A 27881-nucleotide genomic window follows, 5' to 3' on the forward strand; every position below is an offset into this window, starting at 1 on the left:
GTCTTGAGCTCCCATCCCCTGTGGTTGCCTGCACACGATCAAGCCACTCAAATCCCAGCATGAAGTGGGGAAGGACTCGAGATCCCTCACCCCTGAGGAGCCAGGGGAGACCCTTCTGGGATATGGGGTGGTAGTTTTCTTTAGGGGTGTGGCTCCTGGTAGGTCAGTAGGTGCTCCATGATGACCCTGCACCTGTGAGTGTGTGAGCTGCGCAAGTTGGAGTCAGTTGGTTATTTAAAAAAAAAAAAAAAAAGGACATGAAGCTAGGAGGTGGAATGGATGTGGGAGGAATTAGGAGGAGTAGCAGTGAGTATGGTTAAGATACGTTTATATGCATGTATGAAATTCTCAAAGGATTAGCACAAATATTGAGGTCAGGTGTGATGGTGCTTAGGAGGTGGAGGCAAGTTGATCTCTGAATTCAAGGCCAGCCTTATCTACCTGGTGAGTTCCAGCCAGCAGGACAATGTAATGAGACCCTGTCGCAAAAAAAAAAAAAAAAAGCTTTCTTGCCTATATTAAGGGGACCGATGTGTAGATCTAGAGAACATTCTTTTGCTTTATCCATTTTTCATTGTTTATGACCCCCTCCCCATTGTCTCTCTCCTCAAGAAGCAGAATAATTATTTTTTGCTTTCTAAGGCTAAGTCCCTTGAACCTACACAGAACAGTAAAGAGAACAGCTTGTACAAAAGTCAGGAAACTTGAAAGAGGAAAGTCATTGGAAAAACGGCAGATTTAGGGCTGTGGACAAGGGGCTTCAGAGTTAAATAGGCTTGGCTTGTATGTGATACCTGTACTTAACACCTAAATAACCTTGATGTAACTCCCCTCCTGTGCTTCAGCTCCGGGTCTGTGCAGTGAGGGAAATGCCAGCTACGTTTTAGAGTTGGTGTGAGACTAAGCTTCATGTTGTAAACTCTGAAATGGTCGCTCGTGTCGCTGAAATAGAGAGAAACTAGAGGATTCGCGTGCATTTCTGTCTCATGCATGATGTCCTACAAGGCTCGGAATTCTGCCCTTCATCTTGTATATTAAACATTTAGAAGTGTACCCAACACAGAGAAAATAAACGTGCATTGAATGAGTGATGAAGAGTCACTTTAAACTGACTGACAGGTAAATCAGCTTCTTTGCATTTCTAATGGCCGGTTATTCCTGTTCCTCGCTTGCAAAGGCTGACTTTGCATTTATGTCTACTCCTGTGTGTGCTTGAGTGTGACTGACACCCAGTGTGATGTCATTATGTTTACTCCTGTGTGTGCTTGAGTGTGACGCCCAGTGTGATGTCATCTATGCCTACTCCTGTGTGTGCTTGAGTGTGACTGACACCCAGTGTGATGTCATTATGTTTACTCCTGTGTGTGCTTGAGTGTGACTGACACCCAGTATGATGTCAGTATGCCTACTCCTGTGTGTGCTTGAGTGTGACGCCCAGTGTGATGTCATCTATGTCTACCCCTGTGTGTGCTTGAGTGTGACCCAGTGTGATGTCATTATGTCTACTCCTGTGTGTGCTTGAGTGTGACACCCAGTGTGATGTCATCTATGCCTACTCCTGTGTGTGCTTGAGTGTGACTGACACCCAGTGTGATGTCATTATGTTTACTCCTGTGTGTGCTTGAGTGTGACGCCCAGTGTGATGTCATCTATGCCTACTCCTGTGTGTGCTTGAGTGTGGAGCCCAGTGTGATGTCATCTATGTCTACTACTGTGTGTACTTGAGTCTGGATGCCCAGTGCGATGTCAGGTGGCACCCTGAGATGCTCTCTCCCTTTCAGCATCTGCAGCTGAGCCCAGAGCTTGCCATTTTGGCTCGTTTGGCACTATCGCCAGCTTACTCCAGGGAGTCCCTGTCTCCCAACTGGTGGGATTACAGGCCCCTGGCTTCTTGGTGGCCCACAGTCCATCTTCGTGCCCGTGGAGCAGCCGTTTTCCTCCGGAGCCATCTTTCCAGCATCTGCAGGCACTGCAATAACTGTAACTTGGTGTTGTAGACTTGAGTGGAACTTGAATGCTTTTAACAGAGTAATCAACCGGCTTTTCGGGTTTTGTTTTTCCCCATCCAGGGAGGTGGTGCAAGCCAACTGTGTTCGCTGGAGAAAGAGATTCTCATTTATGTGCAAGATGAGCGCCGGCGCCTCCACCGGCGTCCTGGACCCTTGTGTCTGCAGAGTGTCTGTACGGAAGGTAAGGAAATAGCCCGTTATTGTTAGCTGCAGGCGCTGGCCTGCTTTATCTAGGTCGGCTCTAACGGTAGAACTTCACGCTTAGAGCAAGAAATTAAATCGCTCTAGCAAATATGGTGGCAAACCTGAGGCCAAAAAGCTTTCTTCTCAGAAATACTGCACACATCTGCAGTAGTTTGGGAGTGGGTGTGTCTGTATCCTGTCGTTTATCAAACTCCTAGTCTTTATAAAAAAAAATAATATTGTCATGAATTCTTTGAAACTTTCACACAATGTATTTTGACTTATACTCCTCCTCCAGCCTCCTTCACATACCCCTTCCATCTTCACTGTCCTGCCCACCCAGCTTTGAGTTTCCTTTTTCTTTAGTTTTTTAATCAGTTCAGTTTGTATTGTCCGACTGCTCTTGGGAGTGGGGCCTGCCCTGGAGTGCGGTGCATCACCCTAAGCAAGAGAGGAGAGGGGGCCCGAACTGCCCTTGTCCTGTAGTCAGACTGATGAATATTTCAAATAGCACCAGAGAACCTTCATCCAGCAACTGATGGAAACAGAGGCAGAGACCCACATTGGAGCACTGGACTGAGCTCCCAAAGTCCAGTTGAAGAGTGGGAGGAGTGAGAACATGAGCAAAGAGGTCAAGACCATGATGGGGACACCCACTGAAACAGTTTGCCTGAGCTAATGGGAGTTCACCAACTCCAGCCAGACGGGAAGAGACCAAACTAGTTCCTCTGAATGTGGGTGACAGTTGCATGGCTGGGGCAGACTGAGGGGCCACTGGTGGTGGCACCACGATTTATCCCTACAGCTTGTACTGGGTTTTTGGGAACCCATTCTCTTTGGATGGATACCTTGCTCAGCCTAGATATAGTAGGGATGACCTTGGATCTTCCCCAAAGCAATGTGCCTTACCCTCTCTGAGGAGTGGATGGGAGGTGGAGTGGGGGAAAGGTAGAGGGAATGAGAGGAGGGGAGGAAGTGGGAACTGGGATTGGTACGTAAATAAAAAAAGATAATTTGTTTTCTTTTAAATAAAATAATAAAAAAAAACTGACCATCCCTCTCCCAACCGCTCTCAAATGCCAGTATCTCCCCAAGCAGTCAAGTAGCAGTTGAATTTTTTTCTCCACTCTGCTCCCCATGCTGGGATTTGCCTGGATTGAGCATGTGCAGGTCTTGTGTGTGCTTGCCATGATCTCATGAGCTCTTACATTATCTGTGTGGTGTCTGGAACACACTGCTTCCGTGAAATCGTCCACCACCTCTGGCTCTTGCATTCTTCCTGCCCCCTCTTCCGCATAGACCCCTGAGCTTGTGTGGGTGAAGTGTGCTATAGACGCCCATTTGGGGATGAGCACTCCAAAGTGTCTTATTCTCTGCATATTGACCTGTTCGCGGTCTGTGTTAATTGCCATCTGCTGCAAGAAGCAGCTTCCCTGACGAGTGCTGCGAGGCCCTTATCTGATCTGGAGTTCGGAGCCAGATTCCACCAAATCTCTGTTCTTTTAAAAGGTATTATTCTGGGGACTTCGATCAGTTATGTCTAATAGCAGACCTGGAATTGGATGTCTTTGTCTCTATGTTTAGAAAAACTAAGGTTCAGAGAAATGAAGTAACTTGCCCAAATTTACATTGTTAATAAATGGTAATGGGAAGACTCAAACACAAGTCACCAATCTCTGTCCTTGTTGATATGTATTTTGTTTCCATATATGAGGTTGAGAAGATAGATAATGTATGATCCTGATTTTTTTATAAAAAAAAAAAGAGGAATGCATTAATCATTGCTACTAATGAATTAACCAGCATCTTTAAAATACAAACTTCATACAAACCAAGCATGATAGTGGCAATTCTATAATCATAGCAATTGGAGAGGCAGAGACAGAAGGTTCAAGTTCAAGGCTAGCCTGTCTGGGCTGTCACATGACCCTATCATGTGCATTTTACATTTTATACACATTTTTTTCTGATTTTTTTCTGAAACAAGGGCTCACTTTGTAACTCAAGCTAGCCTGAAACTTGCACGTAGCCTGGGCTTATCTCAAACTCATGACCCTCCTAGCATCTCTCTCCCAAGTATTGGGATTACAGGCATGCCACCGTGCCCAGCTTTACATACATGACCCTCCTGGCCTCTCTCTCCCAAGTATTGGGATTACAGGCATGCCACCATGCCCAGCTTTACATACATATTTTTTAATATTTATTTATTATGCATATAATATTCTGTCTGTGTGTATGTCTGCAGGCCAGAAGAGGGCACCAGACTTCTTTACAGATGCTTGTGAGCCACCATGTGGTTGCTGGGAATTGAACTCAGGACCTCTGGAAGAGCAGGCAATGCTCTTAACCACTGAGCCATCTCTCCAGCCCTACATACATATTTTTTAAGTTACCAGAGTACATGTATATGCTGGCAAAGATACAGACTTAGAATGAGAAATGTGGGTCTTCTTGCTCTTTTCCATTCCAGTCCTGCATCTTTCTAGATCAGATTTAAAAGCTACATTCTTAGATTTGTTGTCCCGCATTTTGAATGAATCAGCAGTGCGTGTTAGATGTGTGTGGCTTTATTCCAACCTTTATGTATTGCTTAATACGCTCAGTTAGAATATAATAAATGCATGTATACAGAAGTGATTTTACAAGTTTTAAGACTGTATAAAAATAGCTGTGTTTGGAGCACTAGTAATTGAGTGGAGACCTCTGCAGAGGAAGTGTGGTACAGGAAAGGCTGACACGCAGTTATACCAACCTGCCACTTAGCAACTGCGAGACCTTAGGCCATGGTGACTCTGAGTCTCTGCATCCAGCCTGATGCTTGGTGACAACATGAAACATCCTACCTTCTTTCCCTTGCTGCCTTGACTGCTGCCTCTGCCCTTTCGTTGAAACTCTCCCGAGCGGAGCTCCAACCATGACACTTGAAGCGTGATGAGCTAGTCTTTGGATTTCAAGAAAAATAAAGCATATAACCAACTTAGAGTAAAGCGTGACTGCAGATTAAATAAACTCAAACTCTGGTAAAACAAACAGAAACTGTAAATGCCAGTTATGTGAGGACATACCTCGAATACACCTTTTATTCATATTATAGGGCTTTGGGATATTCTATTCATTAAGACGTGTCTTAGCTTGCTTCCTTTTGCTGTGATAAACATCATGGCCAAAGCAACTTGAAGAGGGATGGTTTTATTTAGTCTTACAGCATACAGCAAAAGAGAAGTCGGGGTGGGAGCTAGAGGCAGGAACTGAAGCAAAAACCATGGAGGAACACTACTTACTAGTTTGTACCCCGTGGCTTGCTCAACCCGCTTCCATATACACCTCAGCCCAGCGGAGGCTGCTCACAGTGTGCTGAGCCGTGCCCTCCCACACACACATCAATAATTAATCAAGAAAATGCCACATCAGCCCGTCTACAGGCAATCTGACAGAAGTATTTTTCTCAGTTGAGGTTCTGTCTTGTCAGATGACCTGAGCATGTCACATTGACAAGAAACTAACCAGCACACAACATACATGTTAAACTGCTAAAACAGACCCCAAAATTCGAAGATAAAATGGTATAGAAGTTGGTTCAGAACCTGAGATGAAAACAGTAGCTCCGCCATCTTTAGCATATGGTCCCATCTTTAGGTCTAAGAGGGCAGCTCCAGTCTTGTTCTCTCTTGACTAGTGTCATAAAGACAGTGCTGATTCAAAAGCCATGCCTGTGTCTTTTGTATACATCCCTCTGGTTAGAACTTAGTTGTGTGGCCACACCAAACTGAAAGGTTGTGTAGCCGGTAGGTTCTAACGCGTCAGAAGACAGACTGGGAAATCACCAGTAGTCTTCTGTGCCTGGCTACTCGAGGGGGCAAGTTTATTCTATGTTACCTTACGTAACCTTCCCTACATATTGTATAAAGAAAAGAGCAGAGAACTCATCTATTTAAACATGCTGGACATTTTTTTAAAGTCATAAGCAAAGTCATAAATTAGGGGGAATTACTTATGAATCATATCAAAAAACTAATTAATACAGAAAGAACACCTCTACCCAGTATAAAAGAATCAGCAACGCTTAGGAGAAACTGACAGCTGACAGTATGTCCCCCCAGAAAGAAAGTATTTTAAACAAACAATATCCCCAATCTTACACAAATTAAACCTACAAGTAGACACCATTTTGTCTACAGATCTGATAAAGACCAGAGTTTGGGAATGAACCCCGTTGCCTAGACACAGGGAAGCAGTCACCCAATCAATACATCTGTTAGTGCCACCTGTGTGCCAGGTACATCTCTGGGGTCTGGGAAGATGAATAAAGTGGAATGGAGCTCCGGACCTCCTGCGTTTTACTTTCTGGTGAGAACCGGGGAGCAGAAAGCAAAAGTTTAGCAAAATAAAATTAGTTTAGTACCAATAAATTTCACACATAAAAAAGCATGGGGAAACAGAATAATTTAGGAAAGAGTGGTGGGTTAAGAAATTGAGGAAACACCTCTGTTCTCTTCTCCCACCCCAGAACTGTGGCCATGTGGCCACATCTAGCTTTTTAAATGGGTACTGGGCATCTAAACTAGGTATGTCCTCATACCTGTGCAACAAGCGCTCTTTCCAGCTGAGCTATCTCCCCAACACAGGGTGGGGTGGTTGGTTGGTTGGTTGGTTGGTTGGTTGGTTGGTTGGTTGGTTTTTGAGACAGGGCCTCATGATCCTCCTGCCTCTATCTCCCAAGTGCAGAGAGTATAGGCAATCAGTATATGCCTGATTCATTGGGAGATTCTGATAAGGAGAATCGTGATCCCTTTCCTAAGATCATGCTGCTGCTGCTGCTGCTATGGCAGAAAGTTGACTTTAATATTTCAGAGAAGAAATGCTTAGGTTTGAGGATAGTAGTGTTACACAGAGATGGGCATTATTTTGGGCAACTAGATACCCAACTGAAAGGACAGGATTCTATTACATGGAAAGCAAGAATAGATACTGAAGGTACAGCTAGCTTCTTTCTGCAGAAGCTAAATAAAGGAGTGGGTGCAAGATAGGAGAGGCCGGAGGAACAGCAGCCAGGGAGGCAGCAGGGAAACTGGGCGGATGTGGTGTCAGGGATATGTAGAGAGGAAAATGATGTAAGAAAGGAGGTAAGTGGTCGAACCCATCACATACTCAGCATAGGCAGGAGACAGGGAGCTTTTAGCTTTAATAAAATACAGATCACTGGGAATCCTGAACTACTAGAGAGGGAAATCCAGTTGGAGGGGCTGACAGCAACAGAAAGCAGCAGGTAGAGGTATAAGTCTTTGGAATGTTTGTTTTCTTGTTTTTATTTTTTATTCTTCGCTCATACATTCCATCCGTACTGCACTTTCTCCTCCCTCTACTTTTCCCAGTCCCCAAGAGTCTTTTGAATTTTGACCATAGAGGAACAGCAATGAAAAAAAAAAAATCAAGCTGAGGAACCAAGGAACACCTAGAGGACATTTCCTTTTGTTTAATAATGGCACTATTAAGGGGTGTGAAGTGACCCAATGAAGAAGAAATTCTGATCGTTCCTATGGAATAAAACAGTGGCAGGAAAGGGGAAGAACCGCAGATATTCATAAGTAATAGTAGAGCTCCTGTAGACTCCCTGGGCTTTATTTAAACTCCTTGGGCGAGAGATAGAAGTGACAGAGAACACTTCAGTATCAGAGTCGCAAAAAAGAGCTATAGTTCTCTCACTAAAAATGTCTTTAAAGGGACTCTAGCGCGGGGAAGTTTGCCTGCCCTGCAGTAGCAGAAGGAAACAGCACCCAGTGTGGTGGGCATTGTTGTAAGAGCTTTACAATCAGCCTTCACAGTGTGCCTTGTCCTAAATTCAAAACTGTGGCCCACAGTCGCGGCCGAGGGACGCTGAGGTGAGATACGTGAGCCCCAGGAGCTCAGGGCCAGTCTGTGCAATGTAGAGAGGCTCCCTACCAAGAACTGACTAAATAAATAAAGCTGCAAGCAGAGTAAAAAAAAAAAAATCTGGTCATTATTAAGGTGTTGTCGTTGATTTGAATGGTTGGATTTAAGGTCAGTCTGTTTTTATCATCCGTGACATTTGCTGGATGTGCATGTCTACTTCAGAATCATTTGGCTTACATTTAGTCTGAAATCCTTCATCATATAATGTTCTCACAGTGTTTTCTGTATTTGCAGGAATTAAAAGGTGGCAAAGCTTATGCAAAGGTAAGGAGATGACCTCCAACTCTTTTGTAATTCATAGCATTGTTATTGCACTCTGTAGGCTTTTAATGCTTACTCAAGCTTGACTCATTTTAGGTGAAGCAAACTGGAGATTGAATAACTGGGTTTAACGATAAAGTATTGGAATATTCTTTTAGGGGTCTGGAGAAATGGCTCAATGGTGAGGAACTGGCAGTTCTTCCAAAGGCCTCAGGTTCTGTCCCAGCACAGTTGTGACTATGACTCCAGTTCCAAAGGACCCACCCCTCTTCTGGCCTTTTCAGACACTGCATGTACGTGGTGCGCAGACATACATGCATACACATAATAATACCCATACACATAATAAACATAAATGAAACTTTTTTTAAAAAAAAAAGAATATTCTGAGAACTTATTAGGGGCTGTTACCCTCTAGTCTTAGCCTCCCTATAAAGAACATTCTCCGGTTTTCTTGAAGCTATAGCTCACTGATGACACCAAACAAGTAGATCTGAGACATTTCTGCTTTACGATCGGTTAATCCACTGACTAAAGAATGTGGCCAGGGATCTATTATCCCTTCCCCTCTGTGATGACCTGAACATCAGGTGTCTAGTTGCTCAAGTTTTTGTCAGCGCAACTCATTTGTAGAAGAAACCCTAGCTGGTCTCTGTGTGTTATTGAGTAAGAAAGCATTTCGTAGGTGCTCTCAGAGGGCTCTCCTCTATGTTTTACTGAGTGTAACGGAACCATATACCCACCCCAACCATCTGTGGCCATAGGGATGGATTGCGTTGTTAAGTTACACTGCCCACGATATAGCAGTGCGATGGGTCCCTCTGTGTGCTCAAGAATAAGGATGGAGATTGCATCTCTGAGGAAAAGTGAAGTTTGGTGAGGACTGTCAGGGCACTGAGTGTTGGGCAGGCGAGCAGCAAGGTCTACTGTTGCTGGTAGCTGTTCACACACGTCTTTCCTTCTAAAGCTCTGACAACCGTGTTCTCTCACCTTTTGCTGCCCTAGGCTGCGCCCGCACTACTTTCTATTGACAGCCCTGTTGGCCTCCCACGCAGTCTGCTCCCTGTTGTCTAACCCCAGCTTCCCTAGTCCTGCCAAAGTGATCTTTCTAAAATTAAAACGTGATTATATCACTCCCCACTTTTAGTCCTTCGGTGCTTATTCACGGACTGTAAAGGAAATTGGAAGTCTTATAAGCTGGGGAGATCCGTTTTTGTTTACAAAGCGTTCCTTCCACCTCATCTCTTCTGCTTGCCATCCGTGTTCTCTGTCCTCTCTTCTCTCCCCCGCCCCTCATCCTTAGGAGCTATATCGCCCTCACACACTTCCTAGAGAATCTCATGCTATTTTAGCTTCCTTGCCTTGTGACTTGACATCGTGCATGTCTCCCTCCCTCCCCTTGTTCTTTCAAGTCGTGTATCGTTAAAGATTCAGCTTAGTCACGCCTTCCGACTGACAACTTTTCTTCTCCTCTCTAATAATTGTGTCTTCCTTTACCACGGCACTTAGCAGCAGTACTGTAGGAACTTGCTTTCTGCTTTCCTGTATTAAACTATGAAAATAAGAATAAAGGGCCCAAGGAGAGCTCAGGGAAGAGCATGAAATAGGCCCTGGGTTCCATCATCCCCAGCACCAAAAAAGGGAAAAAAATTATCTATTCCTAAATAATGCCTAATGTTACCTGGAATACAAATTTTAACAATTATTTCCTGAATAATTGTTCTACCACAAATGTGATATATACGTAAGGTATATTTATGAGACACATGCCCATATAGATATTCATGTGACAGTTATCTTGGTGAAGCCAAAGAAATTCTTAAGGGAATATGAATTCTCTGGAACCACACTGTACAGTCTGTAATGTGAGTTCTTTGAAGACAGAATATGTTTCCTCTTCCATGGAAGAGTCTGGCATATAAAAAGGACATTGCCATGTCACTTTCCTAACAGGGATTGTCTTATTGGTTGTTTGCTGATATACCAAAGAACAACAGACCGGACGGCATAAACAAAACACATTTAGTTCTCCATTGTAGATGCTGAGGAGTCTGGGGTGGTGATAGCAGCAGCTCTCGTATCTGTGGAGAGTCTGCTTCCTGGTTTGCAGAAGACACGCTTCTCAGTGTGTCACCGTGTGGCAGATTGCAGAACGCGGCTGCAAGTTCTTTCCTGTTTAAAGTTCATTCCTTCAGACCTTAGTGCACAGCTCAGCGGTAGAGCACACACTAAGACATGTGCAAGGCCCTGGCTTTGGTCCCCAGCGCCTAAAGGGGAGGGATGCATTCCTGAGGGCTTCAGTCTCAAGGCCCAAAGCCCCCACCACTCTATACCATCCTGTTGAATGTTAGACTTTCAGCGTATGGATTCTGGAGAAACAGAAGCATGCAATCCATAACAGAGATCCTTAGTGACGGTATAAAATCAATATCACAACAGTAGGTGGTGAGTTAGATGGACAGCTAGCCTTTATTAAGACTCCTTTATTAGCATCTGAACCCTGATATGAATAGAACTGAAAAATACTAGGTTATCTAAGAGAGTGAGTTCAAGAGCATTAATGGCCTTGAGTTGACCTTGGATGAACTGGGAAGGAGGAAGTTCATTTGGCCAGATGGTCAGAGACAACTTTTTACAGAAGTGTTGTTTCGTGTGATTTTTTTTTCTTTATTTTTGTTTCGGTGGAGGATGAACAGAAAAATAATTCAGTGATCTGGAGAGATGTGGGACAGGTTTGGTTGGTTGCTTATGACAGGAGAAAATCCAGCATGTCTGTGTGCCGATGGGAATGGTCTAGTGAGAAGGAGTGAATCAGAGTGCCAAACCGCAGGGAAACTGCAGCATAAACGCGATAGGCAAGAGCTGCAGGAACACAGCCACATCCTCTGCATGTAGCATGTGAGTGGGAAGGCAGTACAGGACCAGGCGCAGGTGGGCGAGTGCCTGCTGCTGGCAGTAAGAGCTTATGGGAGTTAAGTTCCCTTGACCGCCTGGGTGAAATAGACAACAAGGCCCTCAGCAGGGAGACAAAATGGGAGACCTGCTGGAGCTCTCGAGGGAGAGAGTGTGCGAGATAGCTTGTGTTGATAACGGGTGGTCAGATAGGTCACATGTCTTCACACGTTCACTCAAATGTTCCTCTGTGTGATCCTATCCTGGCTTTTCCTCCTATGTTGCTCCACTAGAAGGCAGTAAGACCAGAGTAACCGTGTGGAAATTAGGCAGCTGTGCCTGTGTCTTGCTGTGTGCCTGATTTCCTGCATTGGGCTTACATGATTCTCTGAGCTATTTTCTTTGTTCTTTTCACAGCAGTTAAAAACTACTGAACTAGTAGAAGCAGGGGCTCTCTCTGACTCTGATGTCTGTTTTGGGGACCCTTTCCTCCTACCGGATTGCCTCGCCCAGCCTTAATAGAAGAGGAGATGCCTAGTCTCATTGCAACTTGATTGCCCATGTTTGGTTGATAGCCATGGGAGGCTTGCCCTTTTCTGAAGAAAAATGGAGGAGGAGTAGATGGGGGGGTGCGGGAAATATGAGGGGAATCCTAGGAAGATAGGAGGGAGGGGAAACTTTGATTGGAATGTAAAACAAAAAATAAAAAATTAATTTAAAAAAAAACCTACTGAAAATAATGTTCCAATATGCAATTAAAACCACCCTCTTGCATGTCCCTGAAAGTGGGTCTATGGAGATGGCTCATAGGGAAGATGCTTGCCACACTAGTGTAAAAAACCCGACTTTAGACCCCCTAGAATGTCTGTGCTACAGTGAGATGGGAAGAGAAGACCGGAGAATCCCTGCAGGCCAGGTAGTCTAGCGTGCACAGCACAGTGACAAACGACAAAGAGACCCTGCCTCGAACGTGGCAGAAGGTAAAGACCAAAGCTTGAGGTTGTTCCCTGACCGCTGCACATTCACTGTTGGGCGTGCATACTTATGTGTGCACATACATACCACATACATTATACACACACAAAAACCTGAAACAACCTCAGCAGTGTTTGAAACGTATTATGCAGTTTATTCTGCGTTCATAGAGATGTGTTTAATTTGCTTTTTGTTCATGAAAATTGTATGCACTTAGTAACGTAGAAGTAGGCTACTAAAATAACAGTGATCACACTGGAACGGTGAACGTGGGCTGAGCAACATCAGAGGAGAGACTAGAGCAAGCTCTGCTAAAGGCAGGAAATGGCATTTCTGGGTAGTAATGTGAAAGAGGAAGACATTTAAACTGAACTGGGTAGCAGCAGAGAGGGTAGGTGTGGGACAGAAGCTGCAAGGGAAGCAGCAGTTTCCAGAAAGAGTCAGGATAAAGTGAAGGATGCCTAGCAGGAAGAGGGGAGGAGAAGGTGCCCCCACTAAAGAAGCGAGGAGGCTTACTGGAGTTCTCTTGTGGGTGTGTGGAGAATGAGAATTTAACCTGTAATGATCGGAAGGCCCCAACGGCTAACGCAGCATAGGACCAGGTCCAGAATCGAGGGGTCTGAGCGGCTGTACGTGGCTGCGCTGTGCGTGGCTGCGCTGTGCGTGGCTGCGCTGTGTGTGGCTGCGCATGAGCGCAGCTGCTCATTATCCCCGCAGTGAGGCGTGAGTGTAGGTGTTACTGAGAGGAATGTTGCTTTTTGATGTGCCTTAGCAGTGCTGTCACAGCCATACAAACGTTTGTAATTCTAAAGTGTAAAGAAACATATTCGGCACAGCACAGCAAACCTATGATAAAAGATGAATAGAATAGGTAGTGGATTTCTATTAAAAAGTGGCTAAATTAAGGAGCCTGGTAAAGCAAGTGATAAAGCAGGTAGTGGGAAGAAAGAACTGAAAGGTTTGAGAAAGCTCACGGGTTGGGTGTCTATTTTAAGGAGCTATGGTAGAGCCTTCTAGATAGTCTATTAATATGATTCTCTTTCTTTTCATAGCTGGGCTTTGCAGATCTAAACCTGGCAGAGTTTGCCGGATCAGGAAATACCACCCGCCGCTGTTTACTGGAAGGCTATGATACCAAAAATACAAGACAGGACAATTCCATTCTCAAAGTAAGCACTCTTCAAGATTTACATGGCGATAAAAGATGTTCTGCCTGTAGCTAAGCACAGGTGTCTGTTGTTATGGATACCGTGGGATTCCATACTGAGGTCGTGAGCCTCCATAGCAGTAGGGAAAGACCCTTCCAAACCTTAGAAGCAGTGAAAAGTAATGATCCTCGTTAGGGTCCAGTGTGTTTCTAACTGGGGCTGTGGACAAATACACCACCACCACAACCGAATGCTTGTTGGGAAGAGGAAACATGATGCCTGGATACATGGCTTAAAATACGGATAGCCTATAGGTTAAGAGTACCTGCTGTATAACCACGAGGAGCTGATCCCACCCCAGCTGGAAAATGCAAGCTCCAGCTAAGGGAGAGACCTTGCCACAAAGAAATAAGGCTGAAACTGAAAGGAGGACTTCTGATGCCCTCCCCTGCCTGGGTTTTGTGTCTGCACAGGCATGTACACGTTTGCCCATATGTGCATTGCACACGCATGCATACACACACACACACACACACACACACACACACACACACATCTCAAGAGAATGTCCTAAGAAGCTGTGATGTGTTTGTAGAGGTCACTGGGTGCTCTTGTAGACAGTGAAGTGGCAGGCAGACCCATTCATGGACACCTGTCTTATTTCTCCAAATCTCGTGTGTTCAGGTAATCACAGGGAATATATACTTCATGAAGGTGATGAAAACATTAAATGAGATACATTGGAAAAAATAGTCAGAAAATATTTTGTACCTAGGAGAATCTTTGCTACATTTTATTGAATTAGTAAGTTACCTAATAAGAAGAAAGATCAATATTTCTTATTTGGTAATAATTTGGTTATTAATTTGGTAAAATTCAAATTTTACCAAAGTTAGTAAAGTGAAGAATAACTTTATACCTACAGTATAAGCTTTGTTTTCAGCCATGGATATACAGAAATTCATGAACTGGTTATTACAGGCAGACATCCCTTGCACACATCAGCAGCGTTAAAAAAGGTAGGATGGACACTTGACGTGGAGAGGAAAATGATAAAGGAGATGAGGAAATGTCAGGTATGGTGGTGCACACCTATCATTGCAGCACCTTGGAGACGGAGGCAGTGATGATCAGGGGGTCAAGGCCAGCCTTAGGTACATAAGGCCCTATCTCAAAAACCAAGGTAGTAGCCAGGCGGTGATGGCACTTACCTTTAATCCCAGCACTCAGGAGGCAGAGGCAGGCAGATCTCTGTGAGTTTGAAGCCAGCCTGATCTACTGAATGAGTTCCAGGACAGCCAGGGCTACACACAGAAACCCTGTCTCAAAAATCCAAAGCAAACAAACCAAGGTAGGAAAAGGGAACATTAAAAGAGCAACATCCTATAAACTTCAAGTCTACTTGATTTTGTTGTTATATATCTCCAAAAATATTGCAGGGCCCTTGCACACTGGCATGTCTAGATAGATGGTGTCTCAGTAAGGCTTTCTATTGCTGTGAGGAGACACCACAGCAACTCTTATAAAGGAAAGCATTTAATTTCAGCTGCCTTACAGTTTCAAAAATTTAGTCCATTATCATCATGGTGGGGCATGGCAGTGTGCAGGCAGACAAGGTGCTGGAGAAGTTGCCAAGAGTTCCACATCTTGATCCGCAGGCAGCAAAAGGAGACTGTCACACTGGCCAGACTTGAGCTTATAAGGCCTCAAAGCCTGCCTTCACAGTGACACACTCCCTAGTCCAACAAGGCCACACCCAATACTGCCACTCCCTATGGGCCAAGCATTCAAACACATGAGTCTATAGGGGCCATTCCTATTCAAACCACCACAGATGGGGAACAGTTTTCATCCCTGTTTTATAATGGAGAAAGTGAGCCTCAGGAGGTTAGGTGCCTTCTGTAAGAGAAGCAGTGAGTGACGGAGCTGAGGCCAACATGGAGGCTTTTTCACATTATCATGCCCGCTCTTCCCCATTTTCAAAACCCACCGACTGTACTGTTCATTGTATATTTCTTACTTTAAGAAACAAATAACCCATCTCTGAATAACACTGCTTTGGCATGCGTGTGTGCATACATGTGTGTGAGAGAGTGTGTGTGTACGTGCATGTGTGTCCTCTTCTTTGGGACAAGCTTTTTAATTTTAAGCAGTTGCCCCTCCTCCCACCACCATCTCCTGCGTTCCCAGCCCTCTTGGTTGTCTCACACAGCTGTCTTCACCCCGAACCCTTCCTTTCTCATGAGCTGCCAGGCCTCACTTGCTTCCACTTCCCCCTTACTAGCTTAGAGTGCAGAAGTCATGATTGTCCTGCTTGAATTACTGCTCCGGGTTCCTTTGCCTGTGGCTGTCCCTGAAGACCTCCAGCGCTGCTTGGTTTGCCTGTGTGCCCTCCTCGAGTCTGTGTCCCGAGCGGGGCACTACTGGAGGGCACACCGACGAGTGGGCACGTCTGGAATCACATAGACGAGCGGGCACGTCTGGAATCACACAGACGAGTGGGCACTTCTGGAATCGGGCTCACCTCCAGCTGGCGGCCACCCTCTGCCCCCATCCCAGTTTCGATATTCGCCATCCTGCCATACATTTTTTCCCAATGTAGGTCACACCCCGTGTTTCACCCCAGCTAAGCTTCTCCTTCACTGAAAAGACAGAGTTCATGAGACTCACATCCCCTCATCATCCAGCATAGGGCTTACCCCTCTGCTTGTCTCTCCAGTCTTCCCGCAGTGCATGGTGCTGTCTTGCCTATGGTCACAGGGATGACATGACCCTCTTCCTGTGAGAAGTCAGTCCTTCCTCTTGGCCTCTAGAATCCACGCAGGCATAACCAGAGAGCTTTCTCCTTGGACCGTCTGCTCTTAGTCTTGTCTCCCTTTAGTGAGCCGTCCTTGTCAGCACACAAAGGAACAGCTGTAACATACGCGTTTCTTAAGAACGGAGCTCACGCCACCACCTCTCATCGCTGCCCCGCGTCTCTGTTCTGCCTCACGGCACAATTTCTCCGTCCCGAGACCATCAGATAGTCACAAGTGCTGTCCTGTAGAGATGGGGACCAGATGGGAGGAAAGAAGAGGTAGTCAGAGAACCAGCACAACAGGGTAGCTGAGACTTAAGGACAGCAATGACAGAAGAAGGGACAGTCATGGGGGGTCCTGGGTAAAGAGGTATGAATGAAATAAAGTCGTAGAAGATGCTTGTCAAACCTTAGCTGGAAAGTGTGCAGTAATCCATGTGTGTCCGTGTGTGTCCTGTTTGTCATTAAGACTATAAACTCGGTGAGTGTGGTCCGGGTTCTGCCCTGTGCCAGCTATGTAATTCAGAAAATATCCCCTGATCTCTGTGGTCTCATACTGAGAGTGTCACTCTCCCACGGGAGTGCTGAAGATGAAACGAGATGACGTGTCGAAAACACATAGTTTATATCTGGAACGGAAGTTCCCAAATCACCAGGGTGGTGCTGCATGTGTGTAATCCCGGCACTCCGGGGACTGAGACAGGAAGATCGTAAGTTCAAGGTTATCCTTGGCTACGTAGCAAGTTTGAGGTTAGCCTGGAATGCTGAGACTTTCTCAAAGAGCCAAAACAAAATATTTGCAAGTCACTATCATTGTGAATTTTCTCATAAGGATGTGATTTGGGGGCTGGGAATGTTGCCTGGTTGGTAGGAAGCCTGCCTAGCATACACAAAACCCTGGGTTTAGTCCTCGGTTCAAGACCACCCCATGACACATAGTGAATTCGAGGTCAGGCTCTCTCAGAGGAAAACAAAGTGAGATTGTCCTGTAGTGGATTCTTTAAAGTTACTTAGCAGCCAGGGACTATCAGCATCTCGGGAAGAAACAGCAAGGCTTTAGTGCTGATTCAGAGCTGGGGCAAAAGCTCTCTGCCCTTTAGAGTCCTGAGCACGTATCCCATAAAGCATCAGCCTATGGAGCTGAAGGGCCTGGTTATTAAATACTTGCACCCCACAGGAGTCTGCAGTAAACGCAGACAAACCAGACACAGACACTTGCTAAAGCTAGAAGGATTAGTACTGGGGAAGTGCTTACTTTTTATTCTTATCTTTTCCACAGAGTTTTCAACATTAAAGATGATTTTTAATCCATGTCTACGTAAAACAGTAATTGAATATTGGACACACCCTCATTAAACATTTATTTTTCTTAATGCTTTCTAGATAGAAAATATAGGACTAGGTGTCAGTCAGGTGGTGATAGTGGTGGTGGTGGTGGTATGTGCCTTAATCCCAGCACTTGGGAGGCAGAGGCAGGTGGATCGCTGTGAGTTCGAGACCAGCCTGGTCTACAAGAGCTAGTTCCAGGACAGACTCCAAAGATACAGAGAAACCCGAAACCCTGTCTCGGGTTGGGGATGGGGAAGAAAAGAAGGAAGGAAGGAAGGAAGGAAGGAGGCAGGCAGGCTGGCTGGCTGACTAGGTGTCTTGGAGAAATACAGACGAGCAAAAGCTGGCTTCTCGAGAACTCTTTTATAATTGTGGCACTTGTTTCTCTTTTGTTTAGGTTTTGATCAGTATGCAGCTGATGTCTGGTGACCCATGTTTTAAAACGTAAGTTGATAACCAGGAAATGGATTATCTGCAGCTGTGATGCAAATGAAGCAAGTTTGTAGGCAGACAGCTCCTTTCATGCTAGACTGACCTAGCTGGCACAGAAGCGACTGTTTTCTATTACCAGGGAAGCTCACTACTCCCAAAATGATGCAAGTTATGGATCTTTGCCACCTCTGGGTTTTCGGGTTGAAGGTGAAATTATACAAGCTGAGGTTTGAATTCGCTTGCTGTTTTCCTCAGCAGGTACTCAGTAGGTGCCTCGCAGTGTGTGGGAGCGCATCCTAACCTTCAGTGAGCAAAAGGCACTGCGTTCCACCACCTTAGAGCTCAGAGTGTAAGAAACAGCCAAGTCGTGACGAACAGCAAAGGAGCCTGGGAGCAGATGCTCTGATGAGGAGTTGCAGGGGGGCAGGGCCACATAAGAGCTGTTGTGTATGAGTATCAGGGGAGGGCTCCCTGCTTAAGATGACATTCGAGTAGAGACCTGAAGTAGGAAGCAAGTCACGTGGATAATTTCGGGAAAGAGTACTCAAGATGAAGGGAAGACGGAGCAAACCCTTGACGGGGCACGTTTCCCAGCATGCTCAAGTAACTGCCTGGAGTCCCAGGTCTCAGGAGCAGAGGGAGCGGAGAGCTTGGTAATAGGAGGTGAGGTCAGCTGGTCACCTTGTGGGCCATTAGAATAAGGGCTCCACTATGCCTCTGAATAAGATCAAAGGCTCCAGAGGCTTCAGGTGAACAGTAAATGCTCTTACTATGCAAGGTAGAAAAGAGCCACTCTGAGAGAGGGTGATGGGGACGGGGCCAGAAGAGGTGGAGTGGGTGGCTGTTCCATTAGTGAATGTTTCTCTCCTGAGAGGCCGCAAAAGGAACAGTTCAGAGCTCAGATATAAGACACAGCAAAACCCACATCTGAAAAGGGAACTTATGAAACATTCGGTGTGGTCCAAACTCTTACCTTACGAATCGAATGAGGAGACTGAGACAGAGCAACGTCTGTGTGGAGCCGAAGCTCAATATCTCTGGAGAGGTGGGCGCCCTGCTCTGCTGGGGAGAGGTGCGCGCCCTGCTCTGCTGGGGAGAGGTGCGCGCCCTGCTCTGCTGGCTGCGGTGTTGGCGTGGGAGCCCTGCTCTGCCGGCTGCGGTGTTGGCGTGGGAGCCCTGCTCTGCTGGCTGCCGCGTTGGCGTGGGAGCCCTGCACACGGCACTAGATATTACAGGGGCAGAGAGTGGAGGGCTGGAAGTCAGAAAGTCCTCACTGAGGGGGTGGCCCTGGCTGTGTACTGATGGCTAAGAATGTACTAAGCGTGGAAGGCGCGCAGAGACGTTCCAGGAAGAGGAAACCATTTGCACACACATAGGGCACTGTTATGGTGCACGGGATATTTGTGGAACATCCAGCAGGTAAGGTCGTCCTTTCAGGTGGTCATTTTAAACGGACTCCGAACATTACTTTAAAATTAAAATAATCCCCATCTCTCTAATGTGCAATTATGCTATATCAAGAGATCCTGACAAAGACTATTACACATTTTTGAACAAGGGGAGTACTAGAACAGAACCAGCACCCAGTGGACCCTCGGTGGTTAGCCCCTGAACTATGTCACCCTGGGCAGCGGAACTGCAGCAGCCTAGTTAAGATTTCAAATTCTGAGTCTGCTGTACTGACAGTCCCATGGTCAGCTTCTTCTGTCTGAATGCTAGTTGCCGCTCTCCTAGAGCCCTCAGCAATAACTCCCAGTTCTTCGAGACAGCAGGGCAGGAGTCATGGTAGCGTTAGGTGTGTTGTGGCTGCAATCGCCTGTGGGAGGAAAGACCACTGACATTTAAGACTTGAGGCCTGCAGAAAGCTCAAAGCAGTCGCTGGTGATTTATGACCGTTATTGGAGACTCCATTCTTTGCGTGAATCTTTTATATGGTTTTCCTGTGAAATACTCCATGGAGTTTTACTTTGGTTTTTAATCAAGTTCTTTATGTTTTTCAAACATGTAACTCAGCTGGTCCTGGTGGTACAAGCCTGGAATCCTAGCACTCAGAAAACTGAGGCAGGAGGATCTTCATGAGTCCAAGGCCAGTCTGGACTACAAGCCAACCAGGGCTACAGAGCAAGATCATGTCTCAAAAAATATACCCCAATAATATCACAACAAAATCAAAATACAGCTATTGGTAACCAAGGAGGTTGGTCTAAGTCAGACTGTAAAGAACCTTGGGTGTCAAGCCTGGAATTTGAGCTTTGTCCCAGAGGCACTATTGAAGGATTGCCTTGGCTTTAAGACAGGGGCTCTCATAGCCAGAAGTCCACAAGGCAGGGCTTTTTCTGTTCCCATTATTTTATTGTATAAAAGCCTTTTCCCACAGGCGGGAGAGATGGCTCAGTAGTTAAGAACCAAAGTTCAGTTCCCAGCACCCATATCAGGCGGCTCACACTCATCTGGAACTCTAGCTCCATGGGATCCAGCACCCTCTTTCAGTCCCTGTAGGCACCTGCATATGTGTGCACGCACACACATGTACATAGATAAAAAATGAGATCTTTATGTAAAAATCTCTCCCACATTTATTATTTGTGCTTAGGGTTCTAAAAGACGCTTGTGTATCATTTAATGGTTTTTATTTCATCCTCAGAAGGCTAACTCTCATAAGCAGCTCACTAAGGCCAGGTACTGACCACACTGTGAGTCTAACCGTAGTTTAGACCTTCAAGTTCATACGTGATTCAAGATCTGATCCCTACACCGTCTATTTACAGACCTCCCTCCACATCCATGTCAATCCCGATCGCTGGAGAATCGGAGTCTTTGGAAGAGGATCGGAAAGGTGGAGAGACTCTCAAAGTGCATCTCGGAATAGCAGGTATGGGTATATAGCTTCCTGAGCCTTTAATTTCTGAAAAACAATACTATTTAATTTTCTAATAGATTCTTAAACCTTGAGGGGCTGGCAGAATGACTGAGCAGGTCAGGGTACTTGCCACCTAGCCTGATGACCTGAGTTTAATCCTTGGAATCCACACAGCTTAAGGAGAGAACAGGGCCTGGAGAGATAGATGGCTCAGCAGTTAAGAGCACTGGCTTAACTTTTAATAGTTCTTCCAGAGGTCCCGAGTTCCATTCTCAGTGACCATCTGGTGGCTCATAACCATCTCTAGTAGGATCTGGTGCCATCTTCTGGCATAAAGGTGTCCATGTAAGTAGGACACTCATAAACATAAAATAAATAATTTAAAAGAGAGAGAACCAGTTGTCCTCTGACCTCCACACACATTCTGTGGCACATACATGTCTACACACACACACACATACACAAAAATAAATAAATTTAAAAAGTTCCTCCAACCCACCCACAGGTAACTGTGTATGCATGCACTCATGACTTGAAATGGACCAGCTAGAATGCTGGTTGAGCCAGGACTTACTTGCCTGTCTAAGGGAATGTGCACCAACACCGGCGGCTGAATGCTACGCTAACGCTGCCTCTCACTAACTGCATCTCCTCCTCACAAACACAAGAACCGCCAGTTTTTCCCATTCCTCCTTCATGCCGGGCACATCCGCCTATCAGCTCTCTGGTGCTGCTTCTCCTTTTCTTCCTCTTCGGTTTGCTCCTCAAGCCTCACTGGGCATTGGGTTTTCCTGGCGGGGGGGAGGGTGTTTAAACATACCGCTAGCACCAGCAGCCAGTTTTGGATTTGGTCAATCCAGGATGGTGCCTGGAACTTTCTAATGTACACCAGTTCAGCTCTGCTGGTGGTGGTGGTGATTCCAAGCACACTTTGAGCCCATTTCCCTAGACATCTTCCAGAAGAGGCAGAATCTACTGTGGTTGCTAAAAGCAGGGTAGGCAAGGTGCCAACCTAGCCGCAGGAAAAGGACATGAGGAACAGGGTGTATTGTTGGAAAGAAAGGTGAAGCGCTAGAATTAACATTTACACTACCTTTCCAAATGTGCATTGATGGGGTTTCTTATAAATAATTTTGGGTATGGATTTCTTGATTTAGGATCAGCTAGTCTTATGAATACTGTTAATCTTCCCATTAACTCCTCGCTCAGCCCTTAAATATCCTGAGCTGTTGGCTATACTGAGAAAATATAAAGTAGGCCTTATTGTCCTTATAATAGGAATATATCCATCTTCTCTGTCTTCTGTTGTCCTCTAGACTCCAGCAGTTCGTTGTTAGATAAATAGACAGACAGGCAAGAAGGCAGACAGACATGGAGACGTATCATCAAGAGAGTGCGCATTTGACGCATACATCCCAGTTATGTAGACGAACTTCGAGAAACCAATACTGCTTGGATTCATTACTGTGATAAAAGAACGTGAAGGGTGCTTGGACTCACGGTTCCAGGGGGTGCAGTCTGTTGCTGTGGGGAAGTCACGGTGAGAAGGGGGTGTCTGGTCACATTGCACCCCAGTCAGGAAACAGAAAGATAAATGCTGGTTTCCTCTTTCCCTTTGCTGTTCGGTCCAGGACCTCAGCTCGGGCTCGGCTCACAGTCGGAGTGGGTTTTCACTCCACAGTTAAGCCTTTCTGGAAACCCCCTCACAGACATGCCCTTAGGTGACTCCTGGTCCAGTCAGACTTACAGTGAGAGCTAGCCATCCCGCTGCCCGTCCATTGGTAAACTCGTTTACAGTGTAGTTTGTGTCCTGTCTTGATGTCTACAGATCGCCAGATCCTGTGGCCCTTTTTCCCATTCTCATTTGACTCAGCCACTAAATCAGTTCTTTCTTGGCGTCTTCCCTTCCTTTGTCTCCTACCTTCGGCACCTTTGCTCTTCTTGCTCCTTGCTTCTTGAGCAAGGAAGATGGCTCAGTGAGTAAAGATGCCTGTCGCCAATCCTGATGACCCAAGTTCAACCCCTAGGATCCCCTGGTGGGAGCAGATGTTTGCCTTTAGCTAGTTAGCTAGTTGTCAGCTGGCCTGGCCTCCATGTGTGTGGTGCACATACACACACACAATTAAATAAGTAAATGAATAAATGTAATGAATTTTTTAAAGCCCAGAATCCATTAATAGTTGCTGCCTACTGGCAGAGGGAGAGGAAGTTTCTTCAGGGGTGTGGCCGCTCGGAGGCTACCCATGCTCCCGTAGATGGTTCTACACTCATGCACATAGAGCAAGCATCAAAGGGATTCAGTGGGTTTCAGAACAGAGTATGTTAAGTATGTTAAGTTGGTGGGAAAAGTGATAGAAAAATACAAGAGGAATTGGAGAGGAAAGAATAGACGGTGAGGTTGATCAGAACATTTTGTGCATGCATGAAATTCTCAATAACAAAAATTAAAGAGAAAATTCCTTAAAGTGGCAGCGCTGTAGCTGTGGGGTAGAGCATTTGTCTGTGTGCTTGAGGCCAGGGTTCAGTCCCCAGTCCTCAGAAAACATAAACTGGGCATAAGAACACCCCCACCTCCTCTCCATCGTTGCTGTTCCACAGGGATTGGTCCCCTCTACTTTGTTTCCTGGGCAATGTCCTCTACGCCCCTGGATTTAACTGTCTCATAAATATGATGTGATTGTATAAAGTACGTTAAATACTTTCCACTCACGAATATGTGTTTCCAAATGTTTGGGGGAAGGTCCACTTCAGGCTCATCTTTCTCCCCAGCCAGACTGTGGGTCCTTTGTGATCGAGTCTTTATACATAGACCAGGGACGGTCAGAATGTGATGAGCATTGCCTGCCAGTGTCACAGGCTCGGTGCAGATTTGCCTGACTCTTCCTCCTCCTGCTCAGGCATCCTGACACACATTCTGCTCGGTAGCTGGATCCCGCCATCGCTCACTCCCAGCTGGCTTGCTCTAAAGACCTTCACTCTCCACCCCAACCTGCTTCTCCCTTTACAGAGGTGATCTTCACAGAACGTAGCCTGCAGTGGCACGCAGGCTTCAAGTCATTCAAGTATGTCTTTCATTCCGCTCACCGAACGGTCTTCATCGGCTGCCCTGTGCTCGCCGACGGCCTCTTTTCCTGTCGGTCATCTCCCCGCTGCTCTGTGTGCCCACTTCACCAAACCATTTGCCGCTCTCCAGGCCTGTTGTGCCCTGTGCCCTTCCCTCCTCAGCGAGCTGAAAGTTCCTGGGCTAGCCTCCTCTCCGAGGTCTCCTCCCATGTAGAATTAGATGCATGGGTCTTTGGAGCCCTTAATACCTTCTTCTGGTTAATGCCAGACACATTTGCTTCTATCTCTGAATTTTGAACATGTGTCCAGTGCCTCAGTTTAATCTATACCACAGACAACTGATTTGATAAGAGGTTAATAAACTTGTATACGGATTGAATGCGTTTTGGAAACTAGAGGACAAATGGCTGAGATCTGAGCCAAACACTGGGGTAGACTTTGGTGTGTACAGGAATCTCTATGAACTGTCTGCTATGGAGGATTTTGTTGGAGCTAGCCTTTGGGTTTAGGGCTGCTGTAGATCCACGGGACCCTTGCAGTCTGCCCGGACATGGTAAGTCTTTGCAGAGGACCAGGGGCCGGCTTGTTTGGCCGCATCTGCTGGCCGGACTGCGCACCATCTGTCTCACTTGAGAACCGCTGTGGTAGCTCACTCCGCTGCTTCCCTTCTAAGTTAATGACAGTTCCGGTTTCCAAGCGTTTTACTCTGATGCTAAGCAGTCACAGGTCTGCCATCTGTGGAGCTTGACCGGGTCTACAAATACATAATTGTTATCTAGACAACGAACGTGATTGGGGGCTACTAGAAACAGTGTTGAGACTGCTTTTGTCTATTTACTTTCAAACTATGTACTATTATCATGGGTTTTTTTTTACTTTTTCTGAATTTTTATTTATTCTATTTTTTAGTGTGTGGGTGTTTTGCTTGTGTGTATATCCACACATCATATGCATGCAGTGCCTATAGAAGCCAGAAAAGGATATTGGTTCCCCCCTGGAATTGGAGTTACAGGTGGTAGTGAGCTGCCATGTGGACGCTGGGAACTGAACCCGAGTTCTCTGGAAGAGCAGCCAGTGCTCTAAGCAGCTGCGCCATCTCCAGCCTTGAGACCAGTTTCTTAAGAACTGTCATCCTGGGTAGTACACTCTGTGTTGTGTTGATAAGTTGCAGCATTGCCCCCCTGTATAGACTAGCACTAGGAAGGCTGCCATTGGAGCACTAAGGTACCTTTAGTTCACTACTGATGAATTCTGAAGATGTAAGATCTCCCCAGTATCACCTAAAAACAAAACAAAAAACACTAACGTGGCAGGACATGGTGGTGCACACCTGTAATCCCAGCACTTGGGACATCAAGGGAGGAGGGTCAGGAGTTGAAGGTCAGCCTCAGCTACTGTGTGGGTCTAAGGATAGCTGGGGTTATATGAGACCTGGTCAGAGAGAGAGAGAGAGAGAGAGAGAGAGAGAGAGAGTTATATGAGACTCTGTCAGATACATACATATATATATATATATATATATATATATATACACACATACATACAAATATACATACATAGATGAGAATAAAAACACCAAAATCCATCAGTTTCATGAGAATTTGCAAGAATAAGACTGAGTTTTTAGAGAAATGTTGAACACACACACACACACACAACTAATGGCTTTAAGACACACTGCTAATAAACATTATGAAAGAACCTAACTTTGCAGTGAACTGAGGTATTCAGGTATTCTTTTATTTCTTGCGATGTGCTTGTTTTCATTGTGCCAACTTGAAGGAAGCTATCACTTTATAATTCATTTTCCTTGGTTATAAACTTGCGAAGTAATAAAAATCTGCAGGTTAGAATACAAATTGGACATTGACTTGGTGGTAATAATAACATCACGTGACTTGTTGCAGATCTTTCAGCAAAGAGTGCCTCTGTTCCAGATGAACTTGGTGCCTGGGGACATTCTAGAACATCAAGCTATGCAAGCCAGCAGTCCAAAGTATCAGGTAGTGGCCCACAGTGGGATTCCACTCCTTGTTGTTCTGGGGCCGTGGTTCTCAACCTTCCTGACGCTGTGACCCTTTAATATAGTTCCTCATGTTGGGTGAACCCAACCATAAAACTTTTGTTGCTACATAAGTGTAATTTTGCTACTGTTATGAACCATAATGTAAATATTTTTTGGAGATAGATGTTTACCAGAGGGGTTGCAGCCCACAGGTTGAGAACCACTGTTCTAAAGGGACTTGAAGCCAGGTGTGGTAGTACACACCTGTTAGCCTAGCGATGGAGAGACTGGGAGAGAGAAGGATGGCAAGTTTAAGGCCAGCCTCTGCTTGCTGGATAGCAGGTGCCTGTCTTCAAACAAGATAAAATTTAATAATGAACTTGAAACTACTGTGGTGCAGGATAAAGAAACTGCATCTCAGAGATGACAGATGGTTCAGTAAAGTGCTTGTCACACAAGCATGGGAACCTGAGTTCAGTCACCAGCACTCACATGGAAGTCAGACACGACAGTCCATGCCTGTAATCCAAGCACTGGAAAGAGAGAGACAGAAGGATTTCGGGAACCACTGTAGCCAAGCCAGCAAGTTCTAAGCTCCATGAGAGATCCTGTCTCAAAAATAAGATGGCCAGTGACAGAGAATACCCCATCAGCCACTGGCCTTCATACACACACTCACACACGTGCATCTGCACACGCATGTGCATCTACACACACATCTATGTGCACCCATACCAACATGTGTACACACACAGAAAGAAAAAGTTAGACTGAGTGTGTCTGATAGTGTTGATGTATTCACAGTGGTTTGCCCTCCGGCAGGGTATAGCACGGGTCACTCCCGGTCGTCCAGTTTCTCCGAGTTCTGCCACAGAAGAAATACCTCAGTGGGCAGCACATCAACAGGGGTTGAAAGCATCCTGGAGCCATGTGACGAAACTGAGCAAACCACAGCTGAACCGACTCTTGACCCAGCCGATAAAGAAGAAGACGCTTCTGAGAAAGCCTCCAGGTACCCTCCCACGTGGTGACTCTGTTTAAAATGCCTTTATTTTCATAACGTAATCAATACGGAAGGTGGAAACAACTGTGCTTCTTTTCAAAGATGCCCAGTGAAGCAGGATTCTGTTGAATCTCAGCTGAAGCGGGTTGATGACACCAGAGTGGATGCTGATGACATTGTGGAGAAGATCCTGCAAAGTCAAGACTTCAGTCTCGACTCCAGCGCCGAAGGTGTGTGGGGAAACAGAGGCGTACGAGTGACGTGGCCCACAGCTGTGTCGGCGCTCGTGCTCGGGGTGGAGAACAGATGTGGCCCACAGCTGTGTCGGCACACGCGCTCGGGGTGGAGAACAGATGTGGTCCACAGCTGTATCCCCGGATGCGGTCGGGGTGGAGAACAGATGCGGTCCACAGTTGTGTCTGCGCTCGCCCTCGGGGTGGAGAACAGATGTGGCCCACAGCTGTATCCCCGGATGCGGTCGGGGTGAGCAGATGTGGTCCACAGTTGTGTCAGCGCACGCCGCCGTCAGGGTGGAGAACAGATGTGGTCCACAGCTGTGCCTGCATGCTCTGTCAGGGTGGAGAACAGATGTGGCACACAGCTGTGCCCGCGTGTGCTGTCAGGGTGGAGAACAGATGTGGCACACAGCTGTGCCCGCGTGCGTTGTCGGGGTGGAGAACAGATGTGGCACACACCTGTGTCAGCGCACGCGGTCCAGGTGGAGAACAGATACCACTGCATGTGTGTAAAGTCAACCCCGTGTCTGTCAAAGCAAAGAGAGCTTTGTAGCTTGTCTCTGACAAAGGCCGGTGACACTGGACAAAGGACAAACTGTAGTGAAGACATCAGCTGGAGGGGGCATGGTTCAGTAGTACAGCAGATTTCTGGGGGGTAGGAGGCCCCGGGCTCAGTCCCCACAGCTGGGGTGGGGGAGGGGAGCAGAGCTCAATTTTAAAGAAAGCTTTTGTGTCTGTATATGGCACTTTCTGA

General features: G+C 46.1%; 1 protein-coding gene across 3 annotated transcripts in view; it reads left to right on the plus strand.

The window, feature by feature from the left end:
* Positions 1–27881, plus strand: part of Eeig2 (EEIG family member 2) — a 60610-nt gene that overhangs the window by 23605 nt on the left and 9124 nt on the right. Inside the window, exons 2-10 of one of the 3 annotated variants that reach the window (XM_048443538.3) lie at positions 846–1119; positions 2070–2190; positions 8361–8390; positions 13307–13423; positions 17926–17972; positions 20729–20832; positions 25791–25886; positions 26711–26900; positions 26994–27121. In XM_048443538.3, the coding sequence (XP_048299495.3) occupies positions 1091–1119; positions 2070–2190; positions 8361–8390; positions 13307–13423; positions 17926–17972; positions 20729–20832; positions 25791–25886; positions 26711–26900; positions 26994–27121 (862 nt within the window). In that variant the 5' untranslated portion in view covers positions 846–1090. The remainder of the gene's footprint in view (positions 1–845; positions 1120–2069; positions 2191–8360; positions 8391–13306; positions 13424–17925; positions 17973–20728; positions 20833–25790; positions 25887–26710; positions 26901–26993; positions 27122–27881) is intronic. The other 2 variants (XM_048443537.3, XM_085677810.2) reach the window with 2 other exon arrangements.

The sequence above is a fragment of the Myodes glareolus genome, chromosome 17 (assembly GCF_982192425.1).
Source record: "Myodes glareolus chromosome 17, mMyoGla1.1, whole genome shotgun sequence".
Classification (NCBI taxonomy): domain Eukaryota; kingdom Metazoa; phylum Chordata; class Mammalia; order Rodentia; family Cricetidae; genus Myodes; species Myodes glareolus.